This window comes from Micropterus salmoides, unplaced genomic scaffold, assembly GCF_014851395.1.
Source record: "Micropterus salmoides isolate LMB-PRFRI ecotype aquatic unplaced genomic scaffold, ASM1485139v1 Ms_hic_scaffold_10, whole genome shotgun sequence".
Classification (NCBI taxonomy): Eukaryota; Metazoa; Chordata; class Actinopteri; order Centrarchiformes; family Centrarchidae; genus Micropterus; species Micropterus salmoides.
In genome coordinates, this window is record NW_024040041.1 from 26427892 (window position 1) to 26445679 (window position 17788).

Below are 17788 nucleotides of genomic sequence, written 5' to 3' on the forward strand. Positions count from 1 at the left end.
GTGTGATTACCTCTCAGCTGTTCTTGGCTTCAGTGCAGTTCATTTAAGTGCATCCTCGGTTTGTGTCCACAAGAGCACTCCACATCACAGCCATGCTTTCTTGGTGGTGTGCACTAGGGAAAGACTGCCACAGTAATAGATACAATAAAAACAAATTGAAGTTCTTTGGCCACATTTGAGTGGTCTATTGTGGCCCACCTAAGCCACACCTGTGCAATACCCATGCTGTCTGATCAGCATCTTGCTATGCCACACCTGTGAGGTGGATGGATTATCTCAGCAAAGGAGAAGTGCTCACTAACACAGATTCTGACAGATTTGTGAGAAGATCGCTGAGTTCAGCTCATGAACGGGGGCAAAAACAAAAGTGTTTATAATTTTGTAAAGTGTAAAAACGTATTTCCCTTTCATGCCTTTTCTGCAGTAAACACCTTTTTGGACTTGCACCCATTCTTCATTACCGATCCCATTCAGTTTCTATAATTGAAAAAAGATAGGAAGCCCATTATTTTGCCTGTGTAGCGCAGGTTTTTGTAAGTTTTGTGAGGGTTCATCATCAGCTCTCTCTCTCATATGCAATTACCTCTGCGAACATCCTGTGACTCCTGAGACTGCTGCTGACAGAGTCAATTAAACTGGGTAACAACCATTCTAATTAGTGAAGCTGCTCCACTGAGAAAATGGAACCGTTAGTGTGGAGGTGTGCTGAGGCTGTACACAGATCCACTGACATTCATTATGGACAAACAAAATGTGCAGTGATTCACAGCACAGCAGTTAAAAGGAGGCCACATATTCTTTATACCTACCAATAAATACCACATCTGTTTTGAAGGAGATATATACACTGCTCAAAATAAATAAGGGCACACGGAAATCACACATCAGATTTTGAACAAAATTGTTCAGAATCTTTACTGTACATTCAGTGGAAACCAAAATCACCAACCAACTGAGGGCTGGATTCTAAATCACACCGAAAATCAAATTTTAAAAAAATGAAATCACAGGCTGACCAACCTTTCTTTGATGAGAAGATCTGATGTCTTTGCCTCATGCCTAGACTCAGGATGTGTTTAAAGACTGAAAACAAAACAGGGGGAAACAGCTAGTCTAGTCTGCCTATGTTTAAGTAAAAAACTTCACCTATCAACACCTCTAAAGCTGACTTCTTCATCATATATCTTCTGTGTTTAACCTGTATATAAACAGACATGTAACAATGCAAAAATGACACCATGCAAGCAGCTCTGAGAGGCTCTACTTAAGCCTCTTTTACATTGGACAAAAAACCCACTAACACCTGCTAACATCAACCTCTTGATTTCAGTGGGAAAGGGTATAATCTGCATTAACTCCCGGGTGAAATGACTCAGTAGTCACAAGTATTTATTGGATCCAGAGCCATGTAAAGTGGACATGGATGTCTCATCCATATCTATAAACTATTTTTAGCATTTAAAAACCTGAATATAAGTCCAAATTTTGGTGTTGTGGCACTGTGCCCCTTTGACCTATATGCTAACATCAGCTAACAATAATGCTAAACAATGCTGGCACACTGGTGAAAAGCAAGTGTGTTTAACATGTTTACCATCCAAGTTAAGCATATTAACATGCTAACTCACACCCACAAACACCACAAAGTATGAATTTTAATGGAAATCTGATAGTTTTAGAAAATTGTTTGTACCAAAGTGGTGGACAGATGACGCTAGCATGATTAAGAAAAAAACAAACAAAAAAAAAGTGTGGTTTTGGAGGTGGATGCAAGATACATTGTGTAAATGAGAGTTTTTCATTGCATTTTTTTTGTCACTTTTGACCAAACCAAGCTAACTGTTTCACTTGCACATGTCCTGATTTCAGCTTCGTTCTTAGTACATAGAACATGAGATTAATAGCATCAAATCTTATCTTCACACTGTCAGAAAGAAAGCTTATAAGCAGAATGTCTTTGTCTTTAAACTCGCTAGATAACTCTCTTGCCTCTCCAGTGAGCATTTATATGATTTAGGCCTACAGTTTCATGGCCTTGCAGTTTTTTTGCTCTACAAAATTAACGAAGTGGGAATAAATCCACTTGAAGACTTTATGGTTCATTATCTTTTTATATTGTAAACCTATATCTACAATTATATTTCAATTGAGGCTTGAGCTTAAAGAGGCTGGTCTAATGCAGAACAATTGTGTGTCAACTCAAAAAGGAAAAACTACTTAACCTTTTAGTTTATTCATATTCTTAGCAAACAGAAACTCGGGGATTGCTTTGTCCTTGAGTACACTGAGAATACCTATGAAGTTACAAAAAGTTGTTCAGATGGACTTGGATTTCCCCAAGGACAAAACAGAACAAGGACAATCTTGTACAACCGTGCAAGGAATTGTAATTAGCTGCACATTTACTTTTAACTTCATGATTTAACTTTTTTCTATTAGTTTAAGATTGGGTTTGGATTCTCTCTGTTTGCTCATAATGAGGTTCTCTCTTTTTCTAACATTGTAAACCCAATTAACTGAGGGCACAAGGTAATCAAATTTAAGACATAAAAAATACAATATTTAACAGAGAGACTGAAGTAGTGACAGAATGTGTTTTCAGGCACGAAAAATAATAAAGATGAACATGAACCTTGTCTGAGGAGAGCCTTTGAACTCATTTGGGCCTTAGAGGCGGCTATAATGATGATGATATATTGTGCTATAATTGAATCGGAATTCAATTACAGGTATATAGTGTTTGGCACAGCAGCACCTCTGTATGAGCCAGACTGGATGTAATTCAGGTTTAGGGCCCTATAGCTGAAGATATAGTGGAATTAGAGAACAGCTCTCATCTAAGGGCATTTCCTGGAGATGGATGAGGTGACCTTCAGATTGTGGGTGCTTCACACTCATTTTGCAGTTTGAAGTATGGTATAGAGATGCACATCATTCAGAAAAAAAAGTGTTTGTTAACTAAAGAATCAGAGTTCTTATAACAGAAATTACCTCTTTTAATTTCTAACGGAGAGTGAATTAAAAAAAGTTGACCTATAAATTATTGCAGGAAGAGTTGAGGTGATTCTAATAATGTCTACAGACACTGTCATCTGTTTGCAGTATTTGAAATTTAATTATCAGAATGTATTGCCTTTTCTAAAGTACAAAAGAAAACATTCTCTTACCTGTTTTGTTTTCTCTGTGCAGAAGTTTGATTTGTTGTCCATGAACAGTGATATGTCATAAATTAAGCCATTGTTCATCTGCTTTGTGTGTGTGTGTGTTTTGTTCTTTTTGAGCAGAAGCTAATGATGACAGGTGTTGCCAATGACTTGATTAACCAGCTGCAGAGTGAGTCACTTTAGTCGAGGGACTCACCGTCTTTTTATAGAAACTACAAGAGCTGCTTCCAGATGTTTTCATTGTATTAAAAAGTTTCTAATTTATCTATTTTTTGAAATTCCGTTTAGAAGTGTTACCTAGCCTAATAGTGTAACAGATGAAATAATATAATAAAATGACATGTGCATCCACCTGACTAGCTCTTCAAAGCCTTTCAAAAGGTCATGTTTGACACATCTTGACTTTGACATCAACTGTACCAAATATAAACATATAATATACTGTAAAGAGGGGCCTCAACTTCCTGAAAGACCTGTGATTTTAGATGTTTTCCATGGTTTAGACTAAACCAATTAGTTCCAATCAAGAGAAATCAAGGGAAGAGAAGTAACAATCCTTCAGATTTTTCAGATCATATCAAAATAAATTTTGGATACTGGGTCTGCCATTCCTGCGCTGGATTCAAATGGTATGCACCAACACATATGTTTCCTGTTGTACTGACGACAACAGCCGACACTAATCAATTGCACATAATTAAAGAGGAAACAAGAATAGCTACAGCAATTTATGAAGAAGACTTTACACTTTCATTATGGCTAAACAACAAGAGAATAGAAAACAGCCCTCTGAAAGCCAGGAGTTATCAGCGCCTCCAACTCAAAAAGCCAAACCAGCTAGGCGATCTGAGGAAGCACACATGTATGCAAGTACATACTATTTGAAATACAAGTTTGCTTCTAACTTTATGGCAACAGTTTGGAGAGGGCCCATACCTATTTCAACATGACTAAGTCCCTGTGCACAAAGTCAGATCTATTCCCCAGTTTGGTGTGGAAGAACTGAAGAAGATTCTTGACCTCAACTGATCCATTAGCAATTTAAATTGAATAGTTTGTTGTTATGTTGCAGTTTTCACCTTTCATCTTCACGATCATTGAAAATGTTATCCAGTAAAGTTCACTTTTCTTTTTTGTACTGTACATATTATGATGATTCAAGAGTTAAGTTAATTTTCCATTACATGGTTCTACAAAAAACTAAAATATTGTATAATATTGTTGTTTAAATTTAACATATTTATGTTTGCTAACTTTTTCTCAAAAGTCTGTAAATGAAGGCAACATGAAATATTTATCTATTATTTACCTTCTCAGGTATTATATAGTAAATGTTTCTGCCAGAGATTTATGAATTCTACAGTGATGGTCTAAAGGTAGGGTTATGAGAGTAGTTCAAGCTGGTTTTAATTTTTTACATTATTGCTTGAAAATATGCAGCATTCTGGTTCTGGCATATTTGTATTTATGACATTCATTCATTTGTGCTTCCAGTAAAAACCTCAAAGATCGACTTCTGTCTTCATAGTTTATTGGAAATGCATACAGTAGCTGTGCACCTACATGAATAGTGAGGGCAGAAAATTTGAGATGAACTGGAACGCTGACGGCAAGAAAAGCCAACATCACATCTAACAACTAATGACCTTGTAGATAAATGGGAGCAAAACACTGCAGCCAGGTTCCAAAATCTTGCGGAAAGCCTTCAAATACAAGTGGAACATGTTACAGCAGCTTTTTTAATTAGATATTTTCAGCCATATATCATCATAGAAAATCAAACTTCAGATGAGGTACACAAAAGGCATCTCTCTGATATAGAATTATGGATTATTTGTCCATAAATTAATTAACATTTTATCACCAAACTGACCCTGTCATGGCATGATTATAATTGTTTATGGCCTCCTCACAATGTCATAGAAAGATATTATTGAGGTCACATCAAATGAGCTACTATATCACCACTAGATGGCACAAGGAGAACACGAGGCAGCCCAATGTGGGAAAGATATTTTTGGCAGGAGATGGTGTCAAAGATGTTTTCACCCTAAAATTGTTTTGTGATGATAATGTTAACATTCTAATTCTACCTGCCTTCAGGCACCGAGAGCCATGTCACACTCGACTTTGTTTATTCACTTGTGCTGTGAGATATGAGATGAAATAAAAAGCTGGTAAATACATATTTCTCAGGAGTGATACTGATGAAGGCCACGTGTTATTGAATCAGAACTCAACATCTGGTCACGATAACATGCAGCAGAGGTCTGCTTCTCCACTATCAGACAATCAAATCTAATAAGTACTGCCTCTAAGGTACCGTACAGCACGAAGGCCACACACTAATCTCCCCAGATGACTTTTTTTCATAATGTAACTTGTACCCAAGAAGATATCTCAGTGATGGATGAGCTGGAGAACAAATGATTGCAATAGTGGAGGCTCTTCTCTAAAGGTTTCCTTCGTGTCCTTAGTTCCATTGCTTTGGCCCAGATCTCCCCCCGCAGGTAGTGTTATCTATCACTGTTTGGCACAAAACATTTTACTGAGGAGCACACACCCAGACATGAACACACATGCACTATCACTCATTCCCCAACCTGTTCCACAGTTATGACTGTGATTGCTTTGGGATTTTTTCTGTTCTATTTATTATTTATTTGTCAATTTTAATTGAAATCAAAATGTAAATTTATGAAAGTTTTTATTACTTGCACTGGAAGGATTGAGAATAGATTCTTGGGAAACTTTTGTATAGCCAGTAGTTATGTAGTAATATTTAATAATGTGCAAGCTCTACAACCTGTGGCGTCAAGATGTGTGAGGATTTTCTGTAAAGACAGTCATCTTTATTCACATTCTTACTTATTAGAGGGAAATAAAATTATCCTTTCAGCTCTTTCCCATACATCTTTTTCTTCAGTTAAATTACATCTCAAAATATTTTTCATCAGTTCTCATTTTAATATTTGGAACTTTTACCCATGCTAGCAGCACTAGGGTTGATTCACCGCATTGGTTCAGACTGTCCCCCCCAAAAGTATTGGAACGGTAGGGCAAATTCCTTTGTTTTTGTTGTTCACTGAAGGCATTTGGGTTTAAGATCAAATGATGAGTATGAGACAAGAGTTCAGAATTTCAGCTCTCATTTTGTGGTATTCACATCTAGATGTGTTAAACAACTGAGGACATACCACTGTTTGTATTAGATCACAGCATTCTTAGGTGAGCAAAAGAAATGGAACAAATAATCTTAAAGTAAATAACATTTAATATTTGGTGGCACAACCCTTGCTTGCAATAACTGACTCAAACTGTTGCATTCTTCATTTGTGATGCTATTCCAGGCTTTTACCGCAACTTCTTGTTTCAGGGTGTTTTTCCCTTCAGTCTCCTCTTGGGGAGGTGAAGTGCAGCTCTATTGGGTTAAGGTCAGGTGATTGACTTGGCCAGTCGAAAACTTTTTCTCCCTGATGAAGTCCTTTGTTTTGTTGGCAGTGTGCTTTGGGTCATTGTCCTGCTGCATGATAAACTTCCTTCCAATGCAACAATCATTCTGCTGCTTCCATCATCAATAAATATTAATGAGCCTGTTCCAGAAGCAGCCATGCAGGCCCAAGCCATGACATCACCTCCACCATGCTTCACAGATCAGCTTTTATGCTTCGGATCATTAGCAGTTCCTTTCTTTCTCCACACTTTGGCCTTTCCATCACTTTGGTAGAGATTAATCTTGGTCTCATCAGTCCATAAGATCGTGTTATAGAACTTTTGCGGCTCATCTCTGTACTTCTTTGCAAATTTCAATCTGGCCTTCCAACCCTTGCTGCTGATGAGTGGTTTGCATCTTGTGGTGTGGCCTCTATATTTCTGCTCTCTGAGTCTTCTTCCCACAGTGGATTGTGATACCTTCACCCCTGCACTGTGGAGGTTGTTGTCACTTACTGATGTTTTGAGGGTTTTCTTCACAGCTCTCACGATATTTCTGTCTTCAAATACTGTTGCTGTCCTTGGCCGACCTGTTGGACGTCTGTTGCTCAGTACACCAGTAGTTTCTTTCTTCTTCAGGACATTACAAATTGTTGTGCTTGCTATGCTCAATGTTTGTCCAATGGCTCTGGTCAATTTTCCTTCTTTTCTCAGCTTGACAATGGCTTGCTTTTCTCCCATAGACAGCTCTCTGGTCTTCATGTTGATTTATCCTCTTTAACAGGAAATGCAGTCTTTATAGGTTTGAACCAAGGATGAAAACTTAGACTAGTTAATGTTTGAACAATCAACCTAAAAGGCAACACCTTTGCAACAAGAAACACATGTTCCAATAGTTTTGCTCACTTAAAAAATGGGTGGGTTCAAACAAAGGGTGGTATGTCCTGAGTTGTTTAACACATCTAGATGTGAATACCACGAAATGAGAGCTGAAATTCTGAACTCTTGTCTCATACAAATCTTTTGATCTCAAACCCAAATGTTTTCAGTGAACAACAAAAACAAAGGAATTTTCCCTACCGTTCTTTTACTACTATACTTTTGGAGGGGACTGTATATCATAAGCTTTATATGGATCTTGTTATCAGTTATCTTGTGACCTAAACTACCTAACAGTACATAAAGCAGGTACAACTAGCCCCATTTCTACCAGTAAACCAGTAGAACCAGTAGAACAGTAAAAGTACTTTCACATACATTTAGCTACTACTACTATTCTGATACTACTTTAATTTAAGTAGGATTTTGAAAGCATGACTTTTACTTGTAATTGGGTATTTTATATTAAACATTAATTTTTTTTACATTAATGTATTGGTACTTTTACTTCTTCTTCTTCCACCACTGCTTCAGGGTACAGCCTTGAAACAAATAAAAACAAAAACACTATGATGCTGAAAAATGTGATGTCAGCTCTAATACTATGACATGTCTGTCAAGTCAGCCTTGGGAATCATGTTGACAAAGCTGATTTTAAATTCCATCTGACCACAAATGCCACAAGTTTGTATTTCTTAATCAGACCAACCAGATTTCATAAAACATACTCATGAGCCAAGTTTAAGCCAAAATCTGAAGGTTCGCTTCCATTGTGCACAAGAACACGGCCCAACACACACGCCACTTTATGACTTCAGTTTCAAAGTCTTCCTGTAAATCCCTTTAAGGGAATTTATACGGGGCTTTAGCTCATCACGCCATGACAATTTCTGAGTCATGTGGGATGTTGCAGCCTTGTTTCAGTAATTATCATGGCACATAACAACTCCCTGATATGTCTGCAAAACTGTCCTGAAGGATCTCAGGAACGTTGACACATGACAGCTGGTCAGGTGAATGTATATGTCGTTTCATTAGCTGAATGGATTATTAGCCAAGTTAACTATTCTGGATGCCACTGATTTCCCAGGGGCTCGTTAGAAGCACAAGAAAAGGGCTCCCTGATGAGTCTGTGGCTTGTGATTAAATTAGTAATCGACTCTCTTAAGCAATAAACAGAGTCAACAGGTAATTAAACATGATTCAGCCCCAGGTAACAGCCAGGGAGTGTATACATAAAAGTAATACTGGTATGTAATTTCTAATGCGCCATTATACTGGCCCGAGTGAGTATTCTGGTTCCCTATTTTTCTAAACTATTTTCTAATTTAGTACATAGACTCTTTCAATAATCATATTCAGTAAGATGAAGTCAACAATTCTCAATCCTTGGTGTATGTTTGGAGATGGAAATTCAATTAGGTTGCCAATTTCAATTGTGTGACGTCAAATTTGCAACATTAATAATGGATCTCAAAGTTAACAGGACTGCCCTCAGAATGGCCTGACTAAGCTGAAGGTTTCCAGAAATGGAGACTGTGGGAGTGTCAATGTCTGGCACAAATGGGAAAACGAAGCCCTGGTTTAAACCTTTCTCCATGATATGTTTTGTACTTACTTTTCAGCTCTCCAGCGGCTGTTTTACTGTCAATCTACGACTGTCTCTTTGTTCAAACTCCAATTATCCCTCATTTTCTCTTTAATCTCCTCACTCGGCACTAACTGCCTTTCTCTCTCTGACATGAATGAAGAGCACAAGCGTGTGATGCCTGATTAACTGTGAATGCTGAGAAGATTAAATCAAAGTGGCTTCAAATCCAGCTTGATGTTGTGTTCTGTTGCTGATGAACATTCTGTCTGTATTTATGAAATCATTTAGATATAACTGTAAAAAGAATGAGTTTAAAGTTTTCTTTTAAAAGATAAAAATGTAGCAACTGTGGTTAATGTAATGAACAAAATGCAATTAAAAACTCACAATCCGAATAACAACACTAAACTAGAATAATAATCTAATACAATAGATAAATGTATTATTAATACTAAAACATGGTTAAATGTTTTTCCTCTGCATTTGGATCCTGAGCTGCCATCAAATGTTGTGGTGATTTCTGGAGAATCTAAATCCTGTTTCATTATGTTGCTCTACACCACTACCACCACTAACATTTCTCAGGATAGCTTGGAGCAGATAATGTGCAGCTGTCATCTAACTTTGATTGCAGCTGCACAATCCATCCCAGAGTTAGATAAGGCAGTTTGTATGCATGCAAGAATTTTACAAACAATTATATATAAATAGTGTGGAACATCAACAGATAAATACATTTTGGGGGGTGATCCAAGTATTTAAGTAACGATTTTGTTGAAGATTGATTGAAAATGTGACAACTGAAACACTGAATTAAAGGAACATAAGTATATTGTCCTGTACCTTGAACCAAGAACACAAGGGAAAAATTTGCATCTTTGCTTAACTGCAGTGAACTAGCACGTCCTGGGCCCCGAACCAAACTTTACAAGTTAAATCATATTGTAGTTTTTGAGTTAACCTGCTAACAAAGACTTTTGAAAATGACAACTTGGGCTTTGAGAAATTGTGATGGGCCTTTTACTTTCTTTCTGACATTTTATGGACCACTCAATTAATACATTACTTTAGAAATAAACAACAGACTAACTGATAATGAAAATAATTGTTATTTGCAGCCATAGTTTTCACCAGTATTTACATGATAATGTAACATTTGAGCAGTTTTTATCAAAAATGTTACATATACATATCGAAACATGTTGTAATAAACTAAGGTCACAGTTTCAATTTCAGTTATGGTCTCCTGGTATAACTCCTCTGTTGTAAGGCTAGTGACTCCATGTGTATCAGACAGTGGAGGTAAATGGTAGTCTACATCCTTCCCAGGCTGAAAGGCACTGAGAGAAACAGGGAATGCGATGTCAAGGACGACGAAGTTAGGAAGCAAATAATAAAAAAAACAACAACAAACATCTAGGTTGGCCTACAGTAGTGCCAGTGCTGCCAGATATCCTTGCCCAGCCAATCAGTCAGTGATTGGCCTATCTCCAATCTAGCAGCTAAAAGCTTCCCATGAACCCTTTCTCTGCATCAGAAACATCATTTGGTCTTAGTGCATGCACTGTCTCACTCACAGCCTCTTTCAAAGAAGTTCCAGTGCAGCAACCTGGACATGGTCCCTGGCTGGCTTCCTACCAGTGAACATTGACAGTTTGTGTTTATTGACACAGACTGGCCAAGCTGGATGCACTGGACACTTCTCCAACATGACTTTAGGTGTACAAATTGTTTGTTTGTGTTTGGGTGTTCTTGCTTTTGCATATAGAAAAATAAAGCACTGATTATATTTTCTAGGGTTTTGGCTATGCCTTCTTCAGCATTTAGCTGCAGGGCTGAGTCTTTTTTATTTGTGGCATTTTTCCATTTTATTTGATAGGACAGCAGAGAGAGACAGGAAAGGCAGAAGAGAGAGGGGATGACGTGCAGCAAAGAACTCAAGCTGGATTTGAATCTGGGTCGCTGCGGTGTGGACTCAGTCTTGATATGTTGTCTGTGCTCTACCACATGAGCTACCACAACCTCTTCATCTTCATCACACGTTGACACACGACTTGTGAAAACAGCAAAAAGAAGGACAATAAGAAACATGCAATGCAATGTAAATATCTAAGAAACAAATGTGCATTGTCCAAGAAAGTAACTTAAGCTAAAAAAAACAAGTTGTACATTATATTACATTATATTTTTATATTTTGTATTGTCACCTAACACCTGAATTTTGTGTTTCCCTTTATTTATAAAAGACATTTCAACCATAAATTGGTCTGGAAAATGTCTCCAGAATGCAGGAAATTAAGTGTTTAATGCTCAAAATTTTCTGGGGAGGACCCCCACATCCCCCAAAATGTATCACTGCACTCCTAATCTGATCCCTTAAATGTCCCTACTACTTTTCAGCACAAAGTGACGCCTTGGGTTCTCCAGCACATAAAGTACAACATCCCAGTCAGCATGGGCCCTCACCAGTTTGCTAGTAGGACCAACAGATTAACAGAGGATCTCCACTGCCCTACAGTGTTTGTGGATTTTAGCTCAGCATTCCACACAATCTCCCCCATGAAACTGATTAGCAAACTCAGCACTCTAGGCTTAAGTACAACACTCTCCAACTGGATATTGCTACTTCCTCGCAAACAGACCACAGATACTCTGGATTGGCGGTCACACCTCCTCCACTCTAGTGCTTAACACCGGAGCCCCCCAGGGCTGTGTGCTCAGCCCCCTCCTGTTCACGCTGTACACCCATGACTGCATCCCCTGACATGGTGAGAACTCTGTTGTGAGGTTTGTGGATGACACCACTGTTATCGGCAGGATTTCAAGCAATGATGAGACTTTATATCAGGAGGAAATCAACACTCTTGCAGAACGGAACACAGAGAACAGCTTACGGCTCAACATCAGCAAAACCAAGGAGCTGATAGCTGATTTTATAATAAAGACGCTCATTACTGTCTACATCAGTGGAGCTGAGGTGGAGCAGGCAAATAATTTCAGGTTCCTGGGAATCAGCATCACAGAGAACCTGACATGATGATATCACATCTTTATGCTGGTGAAGAAAGCTCAGAAACGGCTGTTTCTTAAGGAAACTTAAGAAGGATAAATTCCCGTTCCAAGTTCTTGTTAACTTTTACAGAGGAGCAATAGAAAGCATCCTGACTGGAAACATCACAGGCGGGTGAAGTGGGTGATCACAACCACCCAGAGCATTATTTGTGCCAATCTACGAAGCGTCAGAGATATCGGTGAGGTGAGGTGCCTGTGCAGAGCCCACAGGATACTAGGATGTTCACCAGTTGCTGTCTGGCAATCGATGCAGAAGGATCCACTGCGGTACCACCAGATTTAAGAGCAGCTTCTTTCTCCAGGCTCCAACATTCAACCGCAGTACTCCACCATGTAATATAATTTTATTTCTATGACTTGTTATTTATCCACCCATCTACTGTTAGCATAAAGGGAACTACAACTTCATGCTGTTATATAACCCTGTGTTGTTAAATGATAAATAAATCTACCTTGTACAAACAGAATTGAGCCTTTTCAGACCCCTGTGGAAAACTACAATTTCTAATGAGTGAGATGTGAAAATGAAAAGCTCCTTTTATACTGATATATCCATAAAGCCAGCCTCTGGATTAGCAAAAGTTACACCCAATAAAAACTATTAACAATACGTCTGTTAATAAAATCAGAGGTTATAAACACTAATGCTAACTGCAAACTGAAGAAAGCAGAGCCTAAATACTCCCGTGTTTGATACAAAAATGAAAAAAATTGAATTAAAAGAACATCCAGATGGATGTTGGTGCAAAAACTATTTTGGTACTTTGACATTAGTGACAAATGAGCTCCCTTTTTGTCTTTGACTGAGCACAATATTTCTCTCTTCTTACTTTAGCACATGAAATTGATTCATGAAACACTTAACTGCACTAAAGTATTTGATCTTATTGTTTCTAGAATGCTTTTTTAAGTACTTGTGCAACCTCTGCTGTATGTGGGTACCTAGTCTACCAAAGCAACTTGTATGTTTACAATGAGCTGCTGATGCACTATGGCTGACCTGCAGGCAATTTCTACTGCCTAAATATCTGCTAAATGAAGTGAGACTGAACTGAGACTGAACCCCAGCCTGCAGCAGCTCCCAGATAAGAGTCTCTGGCAATGCGAAGAATATTAATATAAGTAAACCAAATACAGGGATTATTTTCTACAATAGTTAACTCAAAAATGTAACTGCCCTCATGCTCTGAAGATAAGCTCAACTGAAAGTCCCTTTGAGGACAGTTCCTCAGCCCACAGTCCATTAACTATTACAATCATTAATGCTTCTACTTATGACAGCATTATTTCATTCACAAGTACTATGGTTTGTGCATGTCTGAGCTGTAGCTGAAGCATTATTAGAGTGGATTTATGAAACAAATCTGTAGCCACGGAGTAAGGACAGATATAGCACTCTCTAAGTTCCAGCGCTCACTGCTACTACTGTTCGATTTTCTTAAAAGTAGCGATGCTTAATAAAACCTGACTAGCCAGCTAAATCAGTTTTCAAGGGGATTTTTCCACTGCTGTGGCATGACTCCCCCAATGTCCAAGCTGCTTTAATCATTCACGGCTGATTAGGGGAACACCTCTGTCAATATTAAGAGCATGTAGTATGGACGTCAGAGGGGAATTGCACCTTGCCAAGCTACTGTACATTTGATCTAGCGTAGCTTGCTGTTCATTCTCCAGTTCTATCTGCAGGAGTTGTCAGGAGCTTTGTGCCAACTCATTCCCTGCAGTCTTTCAAACTCCCACATTTAAAAGTTAAGAATGTCCCAGAGTCAGTTCATAGTTCACTGTCTAAACCGCCCAAGAAATGGCACATCGACTGAGGACGACTGCAAGGCAAGCTCACAGAAAAACTGCTCCAACTCTTGGTTCTTGTTAACAGGCTTAAACCTCTGCACTGTAACTTTTTACTTTTCTGTGTATTCTGTTTTGTTCAGTTTTAGCTTATGTCTGTCAGTCCAAACTGATATATTTCAACTACTACAGGGTGGATTGCTGTTGCTGCTAGTATGGCTGTAGACTCTTAGTCTAGTTATATTGTCTTGTGTTTCTTTTATATCATGTGTTATTTAAAGCAGTTTAAATTGCATTGTTGTTGAAAGGTGCAATACAAATAACTTGTCTTGCTTAGCCTTGTTACAACAGGACGCCACCACTGCAAAACAACTGTTTAATTTAATTGTTTCACATTAAAAACACACACTGTATGCTGCATCACAAAATGAGAAAACGCTGTCCTGCGTTAACAATTGAAGCCAAAGTAGAGAGAAGAAACAGCCAGTGTCATTGCCACCAAGAGAAGCGAAACACGTTTGTCTCACACTCCTTCAGGTCGGCTGAGGATTGTGTTCGTCTGAAGCCACAACATGAGATAGTACACAGAGACAGCAGGTTGAGCCACAGATGGGAAATCATAATTCAAACAGTCTCACAAAGCACTTGAATTCATTCCTACCTGTAATATACATTACCATCATGACAGAGATCATGCTAGGATGATCATGAACTATAGAAAACTTAGATACACTAAATCTTCCACATGGTCTCACACAAGCTTTTGGTGTAAAGCCATTTATATGTTAACTGAGGACACTGAAGGTTCAGCTGAACCTGCATTGGAACGGATGCCTGGTGCTCATAGCAAAGTGTGCCCTTCATTTTTAGCATGACATTCAACTACCCCAAAATGCTACTCCCTGTTATATAACATTCTTACCTACTGAGAGCTGCAGAGTAACATTTTGACAAAAAAATAAGTAGTCACGTCTGGAACTGGAGTTGATGTTTTACCAAAGATCTTTTAAATTAGATCTGCTTCAGGCAGGTCTGCGTGGTACCCGTTTCTATAAGGAAAAAAAACACAGATATTTACACCATAACACAGCAGACCCTGTATCCTGAAAAAACAACAAATAACCCCATCTTGGCTGAACCCTCTTCAAGGTGCTTTTGTAGTTATTTTAATAATCAAGAACGGGGATTTTCTTGGTAAAGGACAAAATGATGCCATCATTGATAAAGTGGTAATAGCTGTCCAAAATATCAACCTGACATTCTCTTAGTGAAACAATAGTTTAACAACACCGAGGGCATATTCATTTTCTGCAGCGTTTTGTAAATGGCTTGCTGTCTGGCAGGCAAATAAATTCAAATTCTACCTCACTTAGCTGGGTGTTGTGGTGAGGTGCAGCAGCCAGAAGCCAGTCATTTATTCACATAAATTAACAGTACGAGTATGACATCCCTTTAAAGATGTCTGTAGAGAACAGCTTAGCACCCCAGGAGTCACATAGCAAACATGCCTTCTAGTAAACTGATTTAACTGAAACTGAAAAAAAAAAATATGTAAAATGTTCGGATTACACTCCGTTTTCAGTAAACAAAGCAAATGTTCAGGTGTTTTTTTCCTCTCAGTAACGCTCATAGATCACCAACTCCTTTCAGGATATTTATCTAAGAAATGATATATCGCTCATTAGAATAGATTTTGAAAGGATTGGTCATATCTGAACAATGATTCATGAACAACCATATGTTCAATCTGTACATTCGAAGTTCAATATCTCACTGTGCCCTTGCCACAGGCGTGTCCTGCAGATAGAGAGACAAATGGCACACATGTACAGTAAAGCAACACTGTAGCCCAGCGTATGCATCAGCAAAAAGAGCAAAATAGATTGACACATGCAGTTTGGACAGTTCAAAACCAATTTTGTACAGTTCATTTGGCAGTGACCGACATATGAATGTGTTTGTTACATAGATATGTTGCACAGGGACAGGCCCCCTTTATGGGTAGTTGCCACACCTAGTCTCTGATTTTCTGTGTGCATGTATGTGGAGATTCAGACCCCCCTGCAGGTCTGGCAAAGTGGAGCCCGCCCTCCCACTACGTAGAGGGTGACAGAGAGGGCCGATAAGTCCAGCCGACAGCGCTTTAATCCCCATTAGTGCCTCAGATAGGGCGGTGTGACAGTGCGCAGTGCTGTTTTTAGACCAACTTGTCTTTGTCTCCTCCCCTCCACTGTTACGGTCCTACAGGATGCCCTAACAGAGGATGTAGTGCCACCCAGTGGAGGCAGCCTCTGGATGTGTGTGGCTCTGAGGGGAACAGGGGAGGGCCTCAGCAGGCAATCTCCTCCAGGGTGCCCAGTGTTGTCTGCAGGGGGACTGTCACAGTGTGGCTGATGGACTCCGAGTGGTTTGCCACGGGGTCACAGGAACTCTGGGAAAAAAAGATCAAAAGAGTCTTAGTGCTAGGTCAGAGAGGAAAAGCACATTTTCGGCATTCTTTTGAAATCTGTGTTTCTGATGACGTGGTGACTACTTATGGAGCCGATTGCTAGTTTGGCCGTAACATGCTAGAACTACTCAGCCATGGTAGCTTGGGCGGTAACAGGACAGTAAGTTAACGCATTTTACTCAAGGAATGAGGCCACTTATAGCACCATCAGTTGCTCATCACTTTCAACCGCTATCTGCCCTGTCTCAAGGTCCAAATCACAAAAGATATTGCACTAAGCGCAAACACAGCCATAAAGATTTTCAGCTGAGTGCAATTTGCCCTTTTTTGCAACGGTAAAATGTTCATCTGCAATTTTCTGTAGTGGTCCCAGTAGCATTTGTTCTTAAAGTATACTTAAATTATATATCACATGACATGGTTAAACAACATTTGAGTCAAAAAACCTAATATATGTGGCTGCAAGAACAAACCTTTCCGGTCGTACCTTAAAATTTTTGATTTGAAAGAGAAGACATTCTAATTATAAGTATTCTAATTATATATTAACACCCATAATTATGGGATGTTTTTCGTTTTTCTATGCCTCACTCAGTGTTTTGTCAGAGTGACTGTTGTTTGGGATTCTTTACATGTGCACTCCTGCTCATAGAGAGCCGTTTTCTCTCCTACTCTGCTCTGGGCTAGACTATTACTCTGCGTAACCATTCGCTTCTCTCAGCAGTAGTTTTTATGTTGTTTTCCAGTTTCATTACCTTGTGGTCTATATCAGGTATTGTACTGTGTGTGCTCATATGGTGTACTGTGTTGGGCTATTGCTTCGCCTGGCTACAATCACCACTGCCATTATCACTCGAAAGTCTAGGTGTGACACTCCTTATAAATATGCTTCAGCTACCACCAACTCTCTGAAGACGCTAATAATTCTAATTCACGTTAACTGCATGTGGCTATTAGCACTGGTGTTTATGAATTGGGCTTTTTTTGCAGTGAGGCTTGTTTGCATAGAAAGGGGCCAATTTCGTGTCAATTGTATGCATATTATCTAATTTAAATATGTGCAAATAACATCGGAGCACAGAGACACTATTTGCTTGGAAGTGCAGTTAGGGGTACATTTCACCCTTTGTTGGTGCTTTGACAATTACACGGTTTCTTTTTGTTTTATGTGAGCTGGTTTAGCGGCTGCAAAAACCGTGCAATCCTTTGAATTTGACCCTCATGACTCTAATAAAGCAGTTAATTCTCAGACACAGCATGTTGTATAAAATTGGTCAATAAATTAAATGTGTGTGTCAAAATTCACTAAAGTTGAGCTCAATGTGAAATGATTCAAAAATACAGGATCGTTATCAGCGGGGTACTGCCACTGAATTGGCAGCAGCTTCATTCATGCTTCGTCATCAGTGGTTT

The 17788-nt window shown here is 38.8% G+C and overlaps 1 protein-coding gene and 1 long non-coding RNA gene across 6 annotated transcripts in view; both read right to left on the reverse strand.

Annotated features, from left to right (window-relative positions):
- Nucleotides 1-3305, reverse strand: part of LOC119893331 — a 7275-nt gene extending 3970 nt beyond the window's left edge. Inside the window, exons 1-3 of one of the 3 annotated variants that reach the window (XR_005442793.1) lie at nt 3168-3305; nt 432-477; nt 11-124 (exon numbers count right to left, since the gene is read on the reverse strand). This is a non-coding gene — a long non-coding RNA (uncharacterized LOC119893331). Of the gene's footprint in view, nt 1-10; nt 125-431; nt 478-1020; nt 1083-3167 lie in introns of those variants that run through there. The other 2 variants (XR_005442794.1, XR_005442795.1) reach the window with 2 other exon arrangements.
- A 10983-nt stretch (nt 3306-14288) lies between these two features.
- asic2 (acid-sensing (proton-gated) ion channel 2) overlaps nt 14289-17788 on the reverse strand; it is a 403584-nt gene continuing 400084 nt past the window's right edge. For all 3 annotated transcript variants that reach the window (XM_038705436.1, XM_038705446.1, XM_038705428.1), the window contains one exon: nt 14289-16357. In XM_038705436.1, the coding sequence (XP_038561364.1) occupies nt 16256-16357 (102 nt within the window). In that variant the 3' untranslated portion in view covers nt 14289-16255. The remainder of the gene's footprint in view (nt 16358-17788) is intronic.